Source organism: Podarcis liolepis (assembly GCF_965112155.1).
Source record: "Podarcis liolepis genome assembly, chromosome: 2".
Classification (NCBI taxonomy): domain Eukaryota; kingdom Metazoa; phylum Chordata; class Lepidosauria; order Squamata; family Lacertidae; genus Podarcis; species Podarcis liolepis.
The window spans coordinates 120,241,843-120,257,619 of record NC_139555.1 but is presented as its reverse complement, the minus strand read 5'-3'; the positions used below and the strand labels follow the sequence as shown (position 1 = coordinate 120,257,619).

The 15,777-nt window shown below is 46.9% G+C and overlaps 2 protein-coding genes across 2 annotated transcripts in view; one reads left to right on the top strand and one right to left on the bottom strand.

Annotated features, from left to right (window-relative positions):
- The window catches only part of LOC310701313 (uncharacterized protein), a 172,945-nt gene that overhangs the window by 68,533 nt on the left and 88,635 nt on the right, over positions 1-15,777 (top strand). The window lies entirely within an intron of this gene.
- Positions 2,404-15,777, bottom strand: part of LOC310701578 (uncharacterized protein) — a 45,192-nt gene continuing 31,818 nt past the window's right edge. Inside the window, exon 2 of the mRNA XM_083492698.1 lies at positions 2,404-5,820. Within this exon, the coding sequence (XP_083348824.1) occupies positions 3,941-5,820 (1,880 nt within the window). The 3' untranslated portion in view covers positions 2,404-3,940. The remainder of the gene's footprint in view (positions 5,821-15,777) is intronic.

Genomic DNA, 15,777 nt, shown 5'->3' with positions numbered 1-15,777 from the left:
AACTTAAAACCATGGAGAGACCTGGTCTGAAGGGAGACATTGGATTCTTATCTCATTATACACGATAAAGCTATTTTAGCCATCTCACCCCTTGTTTTTGCCTGTAAGACCAATTGCAGGTTTACCACACCTATCAGCCAGTCACCCATTCCCACCACCCTTCTGAGTAATACCCCTCCCCACCCTGTCACTATATAGAAGGGTCTGGTGACTTCTGTTTCAGTGTATCGGAAGAAGTGTACAAATAATAAACTTAGTTGGTCTCTAAGGTGCTACTGGAAGGAATCTTATCTTTTCTAATCTATTTATTTATTTTGTTTCGACTAAGGCAGACCAAGACGGCTACCTACCTGTAACTCGGTATTTCATCAGCAGAGTTCCGTTCTGAAACATTGCCTTTCACTAGAGTATGCAAGAAGGAAACTGTCTCGCTAACACATATGTATTTTGAAATGTTTGACTGCTCTTCCGTGCAAAACTGATGTATGTAAAAATTGTATTTAAAACATAATTGGGTTTTTTAATGTGTGCTGGATGAGGTTGCATCTTCTTCCTTTCCCAGATTATCAGATAAACAAATACCTGCACATAGCTGCATAGTGGATTTCACATTTCCAGACTGTGTGTGTGTGGGGGGGGGGTTACAGGAAATTCTAGGGGAGGGGAGAGGTGGGGGGAGAACACATAGCCCAAATATATCCCACCAGGAACCGGCCACTGCCTGGATATTTCTGAGACATAAAACTGAAATCCCTCCTAGGCAGATGAAGGTGAAGAAGCACACATCCTGGAACAGTGACCTATTAGCACTCTAGACACAGGCTGGAAAATCAGTGCATCTTCTATACTGTTCTAATTTCTCTCTCGACCAAATGCGTCATGGACTTTGAAGACACTTGATGTCAGAACGCAAGGGAGAAGCGTGCTAAGAGGACGGCATGCATGGCAAACCCTAACTGTCAGGGAACCGACATTGGAGCCAGAAGTGGAGGCTGGGCTCTCAAGCGATGCCAGAGAAGGGCCAAGCAGGGAGAGGGGTCTCAGTAGCGTAACACCAGGGATAAAGGAGGGTGGATGGGGGAATCGGAGAGAGGGCTCCAAGACTCTTCGCTGGAGACCAGCGGGAAGAGCACAGGTCCCCCGCTACCCACACCCACCCTGCGCAGAAGACTTCCGCACAGGGAAAGTAAGCGTAGACTTGGCGTCAAAGAACTTCTTTGCTGGAAGAGGTTCAAGAAACGCCCACTGACGGATTCTGCTAGCGACTGAACAGCCACGAAGTGAAGGGCTGTCCAGCCAGGAAAGGTTTAACTAGGCTACCTAGCCAGGAGTGGCGGCAACTTACGCACGAGCAACCCCATATAACCATTACACTAACCATGATCAACTCCCACCTGGAAAGCTATGTCCCCACTGTGGAAGGACGTGTGGGTCCAGAATTGGCCTCCACAGTCACTTACGGGTTCATTGGGGTTTTTTAATAAAATTTTATTCATTTTTCTTTTTCATTCATTACATACATCTCAAAGTCTTAACCTTTACTATGTATTCCTTCTTCCCTCCCCTCCTGGGCTTCCCCAACTTCCGCTTCCGGTTTGTTACTCTTTTCACCCACCTTGCTACCTCCTAACAGAAAAAGTTATTAATAACATAACATCAAACCTAAATACATAAAAGTAAACACACCATATTTCTCTTATCTTCTACACATTTTCTAATACTAATAGTGTGAATGTTTATTTAAATCCTGCCTCAAGCCTATCGACTTTCTTTGTTTCTATAAATGGTTCCGTTTGTTTTTCAAAGTCTCTGTTGTCCTTTTCTCTTAGTCTGTCTGTCATTTTTGCCAGTTCTACATCATCATCATCATTTTTAATTTGTATACTGCCTTTCTATCTTACAATACTCAAGGCGGTTTACACGCTGAAGAAACAAAAAATGTACATCTTATAACAATCTAATGCAATACAAAAATGTGATAATAAAACATAACTTTAAAATAGGCAACCTCCATCCAAAAAGTAACATTCAACAATCATTAGAATAGTATAAAATAATAGTATCAACATATAAAAGTTAAACAGAAATCCACTCAACAGTTACAATAATATCTAAACTGTAATCAATAAAACAATGGCAAGCCACAGTACATAAAACAATGCAATACACATTGAGAAGCAGAGAGTGGGGCAAGGCAGGTGGAAGGAGGCCTTGCCTGAGGGAGTCTCTCCCCTCACAGTTCTTCCTCCAGGCACAGCTTCCTTATGAGGAGACCCAGGGCCAGAGGGTGGGGCAAGGCAGGTGGAAGGAGGCCTTGCCTGATGGAGTCTCTCCCCTCACAGTTCATCAACTTCTCTTGCCATGGTTCTTTACTTGGTATTTCTCCAGTCTTCCAATTTTGTGCAATCAACATTCTTGCTGCTGTAGTGACATACATAAATATAGTCCTCTTTCCTTTCCTTATGTCTTGGCCTAAAATACCTAGTAAGAAGGCTTCTGTTTTTTTTAGAAAAGTTATTTTCAACATTTTCTTAAATACGTTATTTATCATTTCCCAATAGGCTTTTAACTTTTAACAATCCCACCACATATAATAAAACGTACCTTCTATTTCACATCTCCAACACTCTCTTTTCATTTTTATACATTTTTGCCATTTTAACCGGTGATAGATACAACCTATACATCATTTTCATATAGGTCTCTCTCAATAGTATACAATCTGTAAATTTCAAATTTACTTTCCACAATTTTATCCAATCTTCAAATTGTATGTTACGGCCCATTTAATCATTACCATTTTTACTTCTTCGTCTTTGGTTTCCCACTCCAAAAGAATGTTATATGCCTTTTTAAAATAATTTTGTACTTTCGTCTATCACTGCCTCTTTGGAATTTGGAAACCGACTATGAGAAGCCTTTCTTATTGTCCTCTTTAAAGATATCCTTTAATTGTCTATGATGCAGCCAGCTTTGAAGATGTTCTTTTATTTCATCATATTCTTTCCATTGCCTCTATTCCGGCCACTGCCTGGATATTTTGGAGACATAAAACTGAAATCCCTCCTAGGCAGATGAAGGTGAAGAAACACACATCCTGGAACAGTGACCTATTAACACTCTAGACACAGGCTGGAAAATACTATATTGAAATATTCTATACCGTTCTAATTTCTCTCTCGACCAAAGGTGTCATGGACTTTGAAGACACTCGAACTCAGAACGCAAGGGAGAAGCGTGCTAAGAGGAAGGCATGCGTGGCAAACCCCAACCATGATCAACTCCCACCTGGAAAGCTATGTCCCCACTGTGGAAGGATGTGTGGGTCCAGAATTGGCCTCCACAGTCACTTACGGACTCACTGTTAAGACTGTGTTCATGGAAGACAATCTAACTCAGCTACGCCAAAGAAGAATAATTTCTCTCTTGACTGCGTATTGAGGCTTATTATCCAGTATATGTTTTTCAACAGCATTTGTTCATTAGAGCTGTGATCTGAGGGGCTATACTCTCATTGCAAAGATACTTCATTTACATACGTCAACAGAATACCAGAGAATGCATTTGTGTCTATGAAAAATATCAGATCAATTCATACCAGATTAACAAATTTTACGGATGGGAGAAATATTAAAGCACCGCTATATACAGGTGATGAATACATGGGAAATAACACATGGGAAAGAAAACAGAACATAGCTATGTAAATCTAACTCTGATCAGGAGAATAATCTGCAACACAGCCACTAAAAGGAATAGAAATTCTAATGGAAGCAAATTCTAATTCTGAACACAATCATTGGTTTACTCTCTGTAGGAGTTATTTGCTATGATTAAATATCTTCCCACACTCCAACCTTTCTGTTTCCCTTGTACGAGTTCTTTTCAGTTTAGTAAGGGAGTCCTTGTCACATAAGTTCTTTCTATAGGCCAAACATTTCTAAGATTTCCTCCCTGTATGAGTTCTTTGATGCGACTTAAGGGAGCTATGTTGAATGAAGCTCCTTCCACACTCCGAACATGTATACGGTTTCTCTCCTGTATGAGTTCTTTCATGCGACTTAAGGGAGTGACTGTGACTGAAGCTCCTTCCACACTCCGAACATGTATACGGTTTCTCTCCTGTATGAGTTCTTTCATGCGACTTAAGGGAGCTACTGCACTTGAAGCTCCTTCCACACTCCGAACATGTATACGGTTTCTCTCCTGTATGAGTTCTTTCATGCGACTTAAGGGAGTGACTGTGACTGAAGCTCCTTCCACACTCCGAACATGTATACGGTTTCTCTCCTGTATGAGTTCTTTCATGCGACTTAAGGGAGCTACTGCACCTGAAGCTCCTTCCACACTCCGAACATGTATATGGTTTCTCTCTTGTATGAGTTCGTTGATGCAATGTAAGGGAGCTACTGCACCTGAAGCTCCTTCCACACTCCGAACATGTATACGGTTTCTCTCCTGTATGAGTTCTTTGATGCAATGTAAGTAAGCTACCACGACTGAAGCTCTTGCCACACTCCAAACATTTATACGGTTTCTCTCCTGTGTGCAATCTTTGATGCAAGGTAAGGCTGGAACTCTGGCTGAAGCTCTTTCCACACTCCAAACATGTATATCGTTTCTCCCCTATATGAATTCTTTCATGCAAGGAAAGGGAGTCGATGCGACTGAAGCTCTTGCCACATTCCCAGCATTTATAAGGTTTGCTGCCTTTATGAGTTTGTTGATGTCTAGTAAGCCCATTGCTGCGAGCGAAGCTCATTCCACACTCCAAACACGTATGCGGTTTCTCCCCTGTATGAGTTCGTTGATGCGACTTAAGTGAGCTACCCTGACTGAAGCTCATTCCACACTCTGAACATGTATACGGTTTCTCCCCTGTATGAGTTCTTTGATGCGAGGTAAGGGCACCATTGTCACTGAAACTCTTTCCACACTCTGAACATGTATACGGTTTCTCCCCTGTATGAGATCTTTTATGCAATTTGAGGGTACTACGTACACTGAAGCTTTTTCCACACTCTGAACATTTATAAGGTTTCTCCCCTGTATGAGATCTTTGATGCAAGATAAGGACAGTACTCTGACTGAAGCCCTTCCCACACTCCAAACATTTATAAGGTTTCTCCCCTGTATGAGTTCGTTGATGGGACTTAAGGTGGCTACTGTTAGTGAAGCTCTTTCCACACTCCGAACATGTATACGGTTTCTCCCCTGTATGATATCTTTGGTGCCTGGTAAGGCAACGATTGTCACGGAAGCTCTTTCCACACTCTGAACATGTATACGGTTTCTCCCCTGTATGAGATCTTTGATGTGAGGTAAGGGAACTATTCTGACTGAAGCTCCTTCCACACTCTGAACATGTATATGGTTTCTCCCCTGTATGAGATCTTTGATGTGAGGTAAGGGTACTATTCTGACTGAAGCTCTTTCCACATTCCGAACATGTATACGGTTTCTCCCCTGTATGAGATCTTTGGTGCCTGGTAAGGGCATCATTGCGACTGAAACTCTTTCCACACTCTAAACATATATACGGTTTCTCTCCTGTATGAGTTCTTTGATGCAAGATAAAGGCACTACTGTTACTGAAGCTCTTTCCACACTCCAAACATTTATAAGGTTTCTCCTCTCTGGGAATTTGATTTTCACCACCCTGAGACATACAAGAGTCACCCTCCGGCTTCTGCTTTCGTCTCCCCACTTGCCTTCTGCCTCCATCTTGAACCCTCAGCTTCCTTTGCTCCCCCTCCTCTTTGGATCCTTTCGGTGACACTTCTGATTGTTCCCCTTCTGCCAGCATCCCTTCAACATCTCCTGATGGAATAAAAAGGCAAACTGATGAAATGCTAAAGGCGCGTCTTCACCCCAATCATTCAGTCAGGACACAGAGATCCAGGTCCCAGGGCCTTGTGGCAGTTCCCTCACTGTGAGAAGGGAAGTTATAGGGAACAAGGCAGAGGGCCTTCTTGGCAGTGGTGCCCACCCTGCGGAATGCCCTCCGGTCAGTTGTCAAAAAAATAACTATGCAAATTTTAGAAGACAACTGGAGGCAGCACTGTGTAGGGAAGTTATTAATGTTTTATGTTTTATTGTGCTTTTATATTTGTTGGAAGCCAGCTAGAGTGGCTGGGGCAACCCAGTCCAATCCGTGGGGTACAAATAATGAAAGTATTAATGTTAGTATTATTATTTATTGAGTTTATATACCACCCTATACCCGGAGGTCTCAGCATGGTTCACATAAATGTCACATCATATATAATCAGAATAAAAATACCAACCCAATAACCCCCCCCCCAAAAAAAAATAGAGCCACGTTTGAAAAAGACTACAGGATGTCAAAGATATCTAGCAAAAGCCTGGTTAAAATGGAACATGTTTGCATGGCACCTAAAGGTGTAAACCCCTTCATGGATCACTGCTTTGTCGTGGCAAAGGGGCTTGAATAACTCAGAGAAGCTATGACCTATGCCGTGCAGGGCCACCTAAGACAGACAGGTCAGCCGAGAGTTCAGACTAAATGTGATCCACCTGGAGAAGAAACTGGCAACCCACTCCAGTATTTTGCCATGAAAGCTCCATGGACATAAAACAGGAGAAGCTTTGAGAAGAAAGCAACTGTTTCCAAGGCATGCTCTGATTCATGGGGTCACGGAGAGTCGGAAACGACTAAGACGACTAAACAACAACAAAGGTTTATAAGGAAGGCGCCAGGCGAACTTCCCTGGGGAGAGCATTCCACAGACAGGGAGCCCCTGCAGAGAAGGCCCTGTTCACGTGTTGCCACCCTCCGGACCACTTGAGGAGGAGGCCCACGAAGGAGGGCCTCATAAGGGGATCTCAGGGTCCAAATAGGTTCATATGGAAAAAAACAGTCCTTGAAGTATTCCTGGTCCTGAGCCATTAAAGGCTTTACAAGTCAAAACCAGCAATTTGAATTGGACCCAGAAACTAATTGGTAGCCAGTGCAGTCAGACCAGGATGGGTGTAATATGCTCAAACCGCCAGTGAGCAAGCTGGCTGCTGAATTCTGCACTAGCTGAGGTTTCCAAACTGTCTTCAGAGGCAGCCCTACGTACAACGCATATCTATATCTAACCTTGAAGTTCCCGGAGGATAGACAACGGTAGATAGGCTATCCCTGTCCAGAAAGGGGTGTAGCTGGGCCACCAGCCTAAGCTGACGTGATGGAAGGCACTCTTGGCCACTTGAGCCTCGAGCGACAGCAAAGGATCCAGGAGAATCCCCAAGCGACGAACCTGCTCCTCCAGAGAAAGTGTAACCCCATCAAGAGCAGGTGACCTCCTAGCCATCTGCTCTAGGAACCACCCACTAACTGAGCCTTATCTGGAGTGAGCTTCAATTTGTTGGCTCTCATCCAGTCCATTACCCAGGCAAGACACTGGTCCAGCACTTCCACTGCCTCATCTACAGATAGAAAGGAGAAATAGAGCTGAATGTCATCAGCATACTGCTGGCAACGTACTCCAAACCTCTGGATAACCCCTCCCAGCGATTTCATGTAGATGTTAAAGAACAAGGGGGATTGGATTGGGCCCTGTGGAACCCCACATTGAAGCTTCCATGGGGCTGAAATGCATTCCCCAAGTAACACCCTCTGGGAACGACCATCCAAGTAGGACTGGAACCACCGCAAAGCAGTGCCACCCACCCCCAGTTCAGAGTCGCTCCAGAAGGATACCATGGTGGATGGTATCAAAAGCCGCTGAGAGGTGGAGAACAATGAACAGGGGCACATTTCCCTTGTCTCTCTCTCGACAGAGGTCATCATAGAGGCCCACCAAAGCAGTTTCTGTGCCAAAACCAGGCCTAAATCCTGATTGAAATGGATCCAGAAAATCAGTTTCTTCCAAAAGCACCTGGATCTGGTCTGCGACCACTCGCTCCAGAACCTTGACCAGGAAAGGGAGATCAACAACTGGCCGGTAGTTAGGCTTTCTGAATTCAGAGAAGGTTTCTTAAGGAGTGGTTTTACCTCTGCCTCCTTCAAACATGCAGGGACCACCCCCTCTTGTAAAGAGGCATTGATCATCTTCCTGGCCCAGCCTGCTGTTCCCTCCCTGCTGGTTTTTATCAGCCAAGAGCGGCAAGGGTCTAGAGTGCACACGGTCACCCTGACTGAGCCAAGTACCTTGTCCTTATCCTTGAGCCTGACCAACTGAAAAAACTCATCCAACACAACAGGACTAGACTGTGCTCTGGACAACCCATGAGACTCATCTGCTGTCTTGGTGGATGGAAGCAATTTTATCTTCTTCTTTTTCCTCGATAAAGTTTATTATAGAAAGTATATATACAATCAATATAACATTCATAAAATAAAAGAGTCCAACATAAAGATATATATAAAATATATATAAAAAACACCAGGACTTCCCTCCGCCTCAGCTCGACATCTTTCAATATTCTATACTCTTATTTACATTGTGTTTTTGATAGTATTCAACATTCACCTATTATTAATTTGTCATAATCTGATTCAACTTTACATCCTTAGTCCATACATATCAACAGGTTTTCTTTAGAACAGTGTTTTTTCATTTGGTCCTCAAAGCATTTCCATTGCTTCCTTAAATTCTGGTTTGACTGGTGTCTTATGGCTGCTGTTAGTTTGGCCAATTCTATAAAGTCACATAATTTACTTATCCAGTCTTCTTTTGTGGGAATAATGCCCCCTTTCCAATTTTTAGCAAGTAATAATCTGGCTGCAGCTGTGGCATATAAGAATAACCTTTTGATATCCTGTGGGGTGTCCTTTCCTATAATGCCCATTAGGTATGCCTCTGGCTTTTTTTCTATAGGAGCTTTCAGCATCTTTCTTAGCTCTTCATGGATACACCCCCAAAATTTATTAATTTTCTCACAGCTCCACCATACATGTATCATTGTTTCCTCTGCATTACTGCATTTCCAACATCGGTTGGATTTGAGTTTACATATTGTCAGGGGTTCAGGAGCAGAGGCAAGGGCAAGGGAGGAAACAGAGAGCGAGGGGGAGGAGGCAGAAGAAAAGATGAGTGATGACGACGACCCGAGATCTCCGAGTCTTTCCAGTGAATCAGAAGATTCACAGAAAGGAGCACCAGTGGCCAGGGCAAGGGGGGAGCCTAGGGGGACACCCCAGGAAGATAGAGCCAGAGGGGACTCGGAGGGGAGCAGTTGGAAATCGGGACCAGCGTCACCGCCAGAGAGCAGGGAAGAGGAAGGGCGCCAGGGATCAAGCGCTGGCAGCTCACAACAGGAGGGAGGGCACGAGTCAGGAGTGGCCACACCTCCATCGGGGAGCGAAGAAACGGTCAGACGGAAGGTGGAAGGTTGGGCGCGCGCGCCAAGTTCAAATGCACAGGAAAGTGACGCAGTAGGCAGCCCGGAGAGGGAGCCAGGTCCTAAAGCCCGGCGCAAGGAGACAGGAGGGTCCGGGGGGTCGGCGTCAGAGGAATCCCGGAGGGAAGAGACCCCGGGGGGCAGAGGGACCCAGAGGAGAACAGTCAGGCGGAAAAGGTGGAGCAGGGCTAGGATATTAAGTTGGTGCACAAGGGGCGGAGACTCAGACGGAGCTTCGCCGATCTAACCATAAGACGTAGAGTTGCACGCAGCAGCTTGAGAATGGAAACTGTAACTCAATAAAGACTTTTACTTAATGATCGCTGGCTAGCGTGATCCTCTGTGAGCTAGGATCGGGGAGCAACTCTGACACATATCTTGGCTAGTTTGGAAGGTGTCACATACCACCTTCATTAAGTTTTCCTTGATAGTGTAACAGGCAGTAAATCTGATATCTAACCTCCAGAGTCTCTCCCACTGTTCCATCTGTATTGTGGGGCCCATGTCCTGGGCCCATTTAACCATTACATCCTTTACTTCCTCATCTTTCAGATACCATTCCAATAACAGTTTTAGATAATATTTTTTTTGTCATTTCGTAATAATGCTTTTTGTAGTTTGGATTCATCTTTCCCAAAGCCAATTTTTTGGTGATATGGAAGCCAATTGGTGACGTAGTGCCTTCTCTCTCCAAATGTTTTCAATCTCAGATGTCCTTGTCTTTTTTTAATAATTGACTGTAGGTTGCCTAATTTCCCTCCATATTTGTTTTTTTGACTGCAAAAGTCTCTACTGGGCACAGCCGCCATGGTATTTGGGGTTCTAATAATGGTTGGTATTTTGTCCACACTTTATAAAGAGCATTTCTGACTATATGATTAGTGAACCCTCTGTGGACCTTACTGTAGCCAAGGCATGCATGCCATCCGTACCTGTTGTTGCAACTCTCCAAATCAAGTACAGTGGTGCCTCGCAAGACGAAATTAATCCGTTCCGCGAGGCTCTTTGTATAGCGGTTTTTCGTCTTGCGAAGCAAGCCCATTGACAGCTTAGCGGATTAGTGCTATAGCGGCTTTTAGCGGATCAGCTGATAAGTGGCTTAGCGGCTTAGGAAAAGGGGGGGAAAGGGGGGAAAACCCACAGGAACTCGCAAGACATTTCGTCTTGCGAAGTAAGCCCATAGGGAAATTCGATTTGCGAAGCGCCTCCAAAACGGAAAACCCTTTCGTCTAGCGGGTTTTCCGTCTTGCGAGGCGTTCGTCTAGCGGGTTTTCCGTCTTGCGAGGCGTTCGTCTTGCGGGGCACCACTGTATATGTTTTCTCTAATAAGATCCAATCCTTTATCCAACATAGGCACAAGGCTTTGAAATATGTTCTTAATTCGGGGAGTGCGAAACCCGCCCCTTTCTTTTTTTGTCAGTCAGTAATTTGTATTTTATGCGGGGTTTCTTATCCTGCCATATGAACCTGGTCAGATCTCTCCTGCAATCAACGTAGCATTGTGGCAAGCAATTTTAACAACAACATGCTTTGCAAAGAAGTCAAAGCGAGCTACCATTGGTTCTCCCACCTCTTTGGGCCAGCCTGTAAAAGGCCCCGTACAACCCGGAAAAGTTCTGCCACACGACATAATGAGGAGGCAATGGAGGCAAAAAACTATGCTTTCTTTGCTGCCTTCACTGCCACTAGGTAGGCTTGATAATGAGCCCTTACCAGTGTTTGGTTGCATTAATTAGGATCTTTCATCCACTTGCGTTCAGTCTCCCAGCTTGGAGTGTATTAGGGGGCCAATCGGACTCCACAAAGTGGGAGAGGACGCTCAGGAATATTCGTATTACTAGTAGTATTATCATCATTTGCCTGTCGGTATAAGGCCGCAGCAACATGTGGACTTTTAATGTGGACTTGAAGTTGCTTGTTTCTCCTTTTTATAAAAACCTCTTCTGCCCAGAACTCCTCTTGCAGAAACTGCTGTTTAACTGAAACACAAATAATTTAAAATGTGTGTGTTGGGGGATGTTATTGGGTTGTTTTTGTTTCTGTTTTGATTATGTACTTTGAGTTTTTATATTGTAATTTTATCCTGTGAACTGTCCTGAGGCCTGTGGGTATAGGGAGGTATATAAATGTAACAAATTATAGTAAAATCAGGCCGGATAAAAATTATTACAAGTTCCAGGGGGAGCCTCTGCAGAAGGTTTTCCAATGCTTAAGGCTTTGCCTTGACCCCAAGCCCTATGGGGAGCCCAAGGAAGGTCCCCCACCTGCCCAAGTTGGCCTGCTGGGCGGAGAAAGATCTTTTCCATTAGGAAAAGATGTCCTACCCCCATAAAAAGGGGGGGGGAGACCTATAAATGAATAATTTTAGTGGAATTATATACAGAATGCATTAACTATGGGAAATGTAAATAACAACAACAACTCCACCTCCAGACCCATTGCTCAAATCCTTTAACCCAGCAAGGCAGGAGGGCGGGGAGGGGGAGGAGAAAGAGAAAAAAGAAAGGCTGGAAAAAAAGAAGGGGAAGAGAAAATATTTTTTTAAAAAAAGGAAAGAGAGGGGGAAAAGCGAGGGATGGAGGAAGGTCGTTCCTCGATAGAAAGGACTGAAGGGGTGGCAGCTGCGTGGCTGACAATGGGGGTGGCGGGGGGGGGGGAAGAGACGGGAGAGGGACCGTCTCTCCTTTTCTCCAGGCGAGAATGCTGTGTGACGGGACGGCGGTGTCGCCTCCTCTCTCTTTCTCCCTCCTCCGCGGCCGCTAGTGACGGGCTTTTAACTTCTCCCAACTTTTGTGTGCGCGCGCGGCCCTCGAAGTCCCCCCTTCCCGGGCGACCCGACTAGGCCCTGCCCGCGGCTGGGTGAGAGCGCAGCCTAGGGAGCCGCATTGCCGCTGCCATGCGCCTGGCTGGGTGGGGGGAGGGGACCCTGGCGGCGGCGGCCCCAGCGGCGCCTTGGTGCTCGTGCGGGACTCGCTCGGCTGGTGCCGGCCTCTCAGGGCGGAGGCCTAGTCGCGGGCTTCTGGGTGTTGGGGTTGCTACGCGCCTCAGTCCCCGGGGACCCAGCGTCGCAGCCTGACGCCGCCGAGTGTGTGGCTATGAATGGGAGGGTGGCGGTGGTGGGGCGGCGGCGGGCCTCTCCCCCTTCCTTTCTGCGAGGGACTCTTCTTGTTGAATGTGGGGCTGGGAGAGAGGCGCGCATTTCTGCTCCCCCTCCCGCTTTGTACATGGAGAATGGCCTTGTCCTCCTCCCTCCCCCTTCCGCCGTGTAGCGCGGAGGGTGTGCGTATAATCCCCTCTCCACCTGCTCCCTGAGCTGCTACCCTTGTGTAAGGGGAGGCTGCGAGTGTGTATCCGACGCAGGCAGCATGCTCTTATTTCTCCCACCTTAAGTCAGCGCTAATTGCGCCTGGACGCAGTATTTACTTCCGAGTAGGCCCCCTTCTCCCCCCCCCCCGTAGCACCTGACGTTGCTATTCGTATCATCAGGTTTGTTTGTTGATAATTTAATTGTTTTAAAAGCATCATGCTAAAGAGCTCTCTCCCACCCCCAGACCCTTGGGCAAAACAGAAACACACACATACACAAACACAGAGATTGAGCCCTGCAGGTTTTATGAAATGAATGGATTCTGAATGCCTGTTTCAGTGGCTTGTCCGCCTTAGGCTGCTGGGCCAGACACCTGTTACACGGTGCAGTCCGTAAGCTGTGAGCGCTGCTACCTGCCGCCGAGACCACGTAACGATAGTCTTGAAAGACCTACATTGGCTCCCAGTACCTTTCCGAGCACAATTCAAAGTGTTGGTGCTGACCTTTAAAGCCCTAAGCGGTTTCGGTCCAGTATACCTGAAGTAGCGTCTCCGCCACCATCGTTCAGCCCAGACACTGAGATCCAGTGCCAAGGGCCTTCTGGCAATTCCCTCACTGTGAAAAGTGAGGTTACAGGGAACCAGGCAGAGGGCCTTCTCGGTAGTGGCGCCCGCCCTGTGGAATGCCCTCCCATCAGACATCAAAGAGATAAACCAGTGTTTCCCAACCGGTGCGAGACGTTGCCTGGTGTGCCGTGGGAGGGAGGCGGGCGAGGCGGGCGGCGAGAGGCGGCGGCGAGGAGAGGCCGCCCAGCGCGGGGCTCTCGCCGTCTGCCTGCCTGGCTGCCTGCGTGGCGCTGATGTCACGGGGCTGTAACGTGCCCCACATAGGCACACGCGGGGCGGCGAGTGAGCTCCCTCCCACATCCCATCGCCGCTCGCTTCGGCCGGCCTACTGGGCTGTCGCAGGCAGAAGGCCTGTGCATGCGCGAGGTTTTCGCGCCTTCGGGATTCCCTTCACGCCTTCCACCTCCCGGGTCCTTGAGAGCGCGGGAAGCGGCAGCGCGAGACCGGCGTTGAGCCTGGTAGGTATTGCGCTTGCCAAGGCAGTCATTTGGGAAATGAAAACTTGCAAAGCAAGCAACCAGTTCAATCTGAAGTACGTGTATGCTTAATATCCTGTATCTGAAACCTGTTCTGCCCCCTCCCCCACACTTGGTGCCATTTTCATCTACACATGCAGCAGAGTAAGTTGACCCAGAATATTACCAATTCAGATGGCAGATGGGAGAATGACAGTGCTGAATGCTTTCCCATGTAGAACAGTCCCTGCAAATAAAAACCTAGCATATTTGGAAGAGGGATGCTAGCCTAACCATTACCTTCTATGCTGTCACTATTTTTTTATTTTTTTTTACATAAGTAAAAAGTGACCTTTCCCCATCTGGCATGGTGGTGTGCCTCGAGACTTTTTTTCATGAAACAAGTGTGCCTTTGCCCAAAAAAGGTTGGGAAACACTGAACTAGAGCATGCACCACTCTGGTGAGACAGTCTGTGGGCAGGTAGGGTCTCAGCCTGCGTCCCAGATGGAGCTGCTAAACAGCTGCCCTGGACACGGATTTGACCTGCGCCTCCATGGACAGCTGTGAGTCCAAAATGACTCCCAGGCTGCGCACCTGGTCCTTTAGGGGCACAGTTACCCCATTCAGGACCAGGGAGTCCCCCACGCCAACCTGCCCCCCCAAAACAGTACTTGTGTCTTGTCAGGATTCAACCTCAATCTGTTAGCCGCCATCCATCCTTCCCCGCCTTCACTGGTTCCCATTTGAAAGAGAGGTAGAGCTGGGTCTCATCCGCATATTGATGGACACCCAGTCCAACCCCCCTGATGATCTCTCCCAGCGGCTGCATGCAGATGTTAAAAAGCGGGGGTATTATGGGAAATATATGGGAAATACCCTTTGCAAAAGCGTGTGCATTAGGCGACATCTGCACCGAAATGCTGACCAACTTTCAAGAGCTCTATTTAAAAATAATAAGATGTGAAAATCTGGACAAATTGATGACTAGAAAAAGGAGACGGAGGAAAAGAACTTACATTGAAATGGTTTGCCTAATGGGGTTTTTTCATCCCTCCCCACACTCCCTCCAGCTGCACCCCCCCGTCTCTCCCCCTTTATATAATACATACGACCCACCTCCAGCGCCTCTGCGAGGAAGGAAAGCCGCAGCCATGACAGGTATCTCCCCCCCAGGAGCGGGACAGGAAGCGGAAGCTGCAATTCTCCCGACAGCCTTTTTCCCCTCCGCTCTAGGAATCTCAGCTCTGTCGCCGCTGCTCTTAACCGTTTCAGAGCCGAGCGGCAGGAGCCTCTGGGCTTCTCCGGGCAAAGAGCGGGGAGAGGCGCTGGTTTCGCCTCCGGAAAGACCCGCTGGATCAGCTGCGCGGAAGCCCTAAAACGTTTTCTAAACTATTTCTTATTATAATTATTTTCAATTTTCAAATTAACGATTTTCCTTTCGGTACACAGATATCCAATCCGAATTTGCAATAACTGACTCCCCCCCCCCCGTTTCCATCCCACCCTTTTATTCTCCTTGCATATAATTACTATATATTTCCTCAATTAATTTCACCTTCATTCCCCTCTCCTAATTCTATTTTTAGTTCATAAATGTCACATCAAACCTGCTAATGTTTTGAGGTTTTTACAGTGTTCTCTAAAATAGTCTACAGTGGTGCCTCGCAAGACGAAATTAATTCGTTCCGCAAGTTTTTTCTTCTTGCGAGTTTTTCGTCTTGCGATGCACGGTTTCCCATAGGAATGCATTGAAAATCAATTAATGCGTTCCTAGGGAAACCGACTTCAGACCAGGTCCGGGGACAGTCTGTCCCCCGACCTCTTCTGAAGGCTAGGGGGGGGGGGGGACAAGGGCTTTTCTTCCCACCCCCAGCATTTTAAAAAACCCCGGGACAGCGGAGGGCTTCTCCGCTGTCCGGGGCGATCTTAAAATGCTGGCAGGCGGCATTTTAAAATCGCCCCGGGACAGCGGAGGACTTCTCCGCTGTCCGGGGCGATTTAAAAGCCCCTGGGAAGGCAGGCAGGGGGGACAAAGAC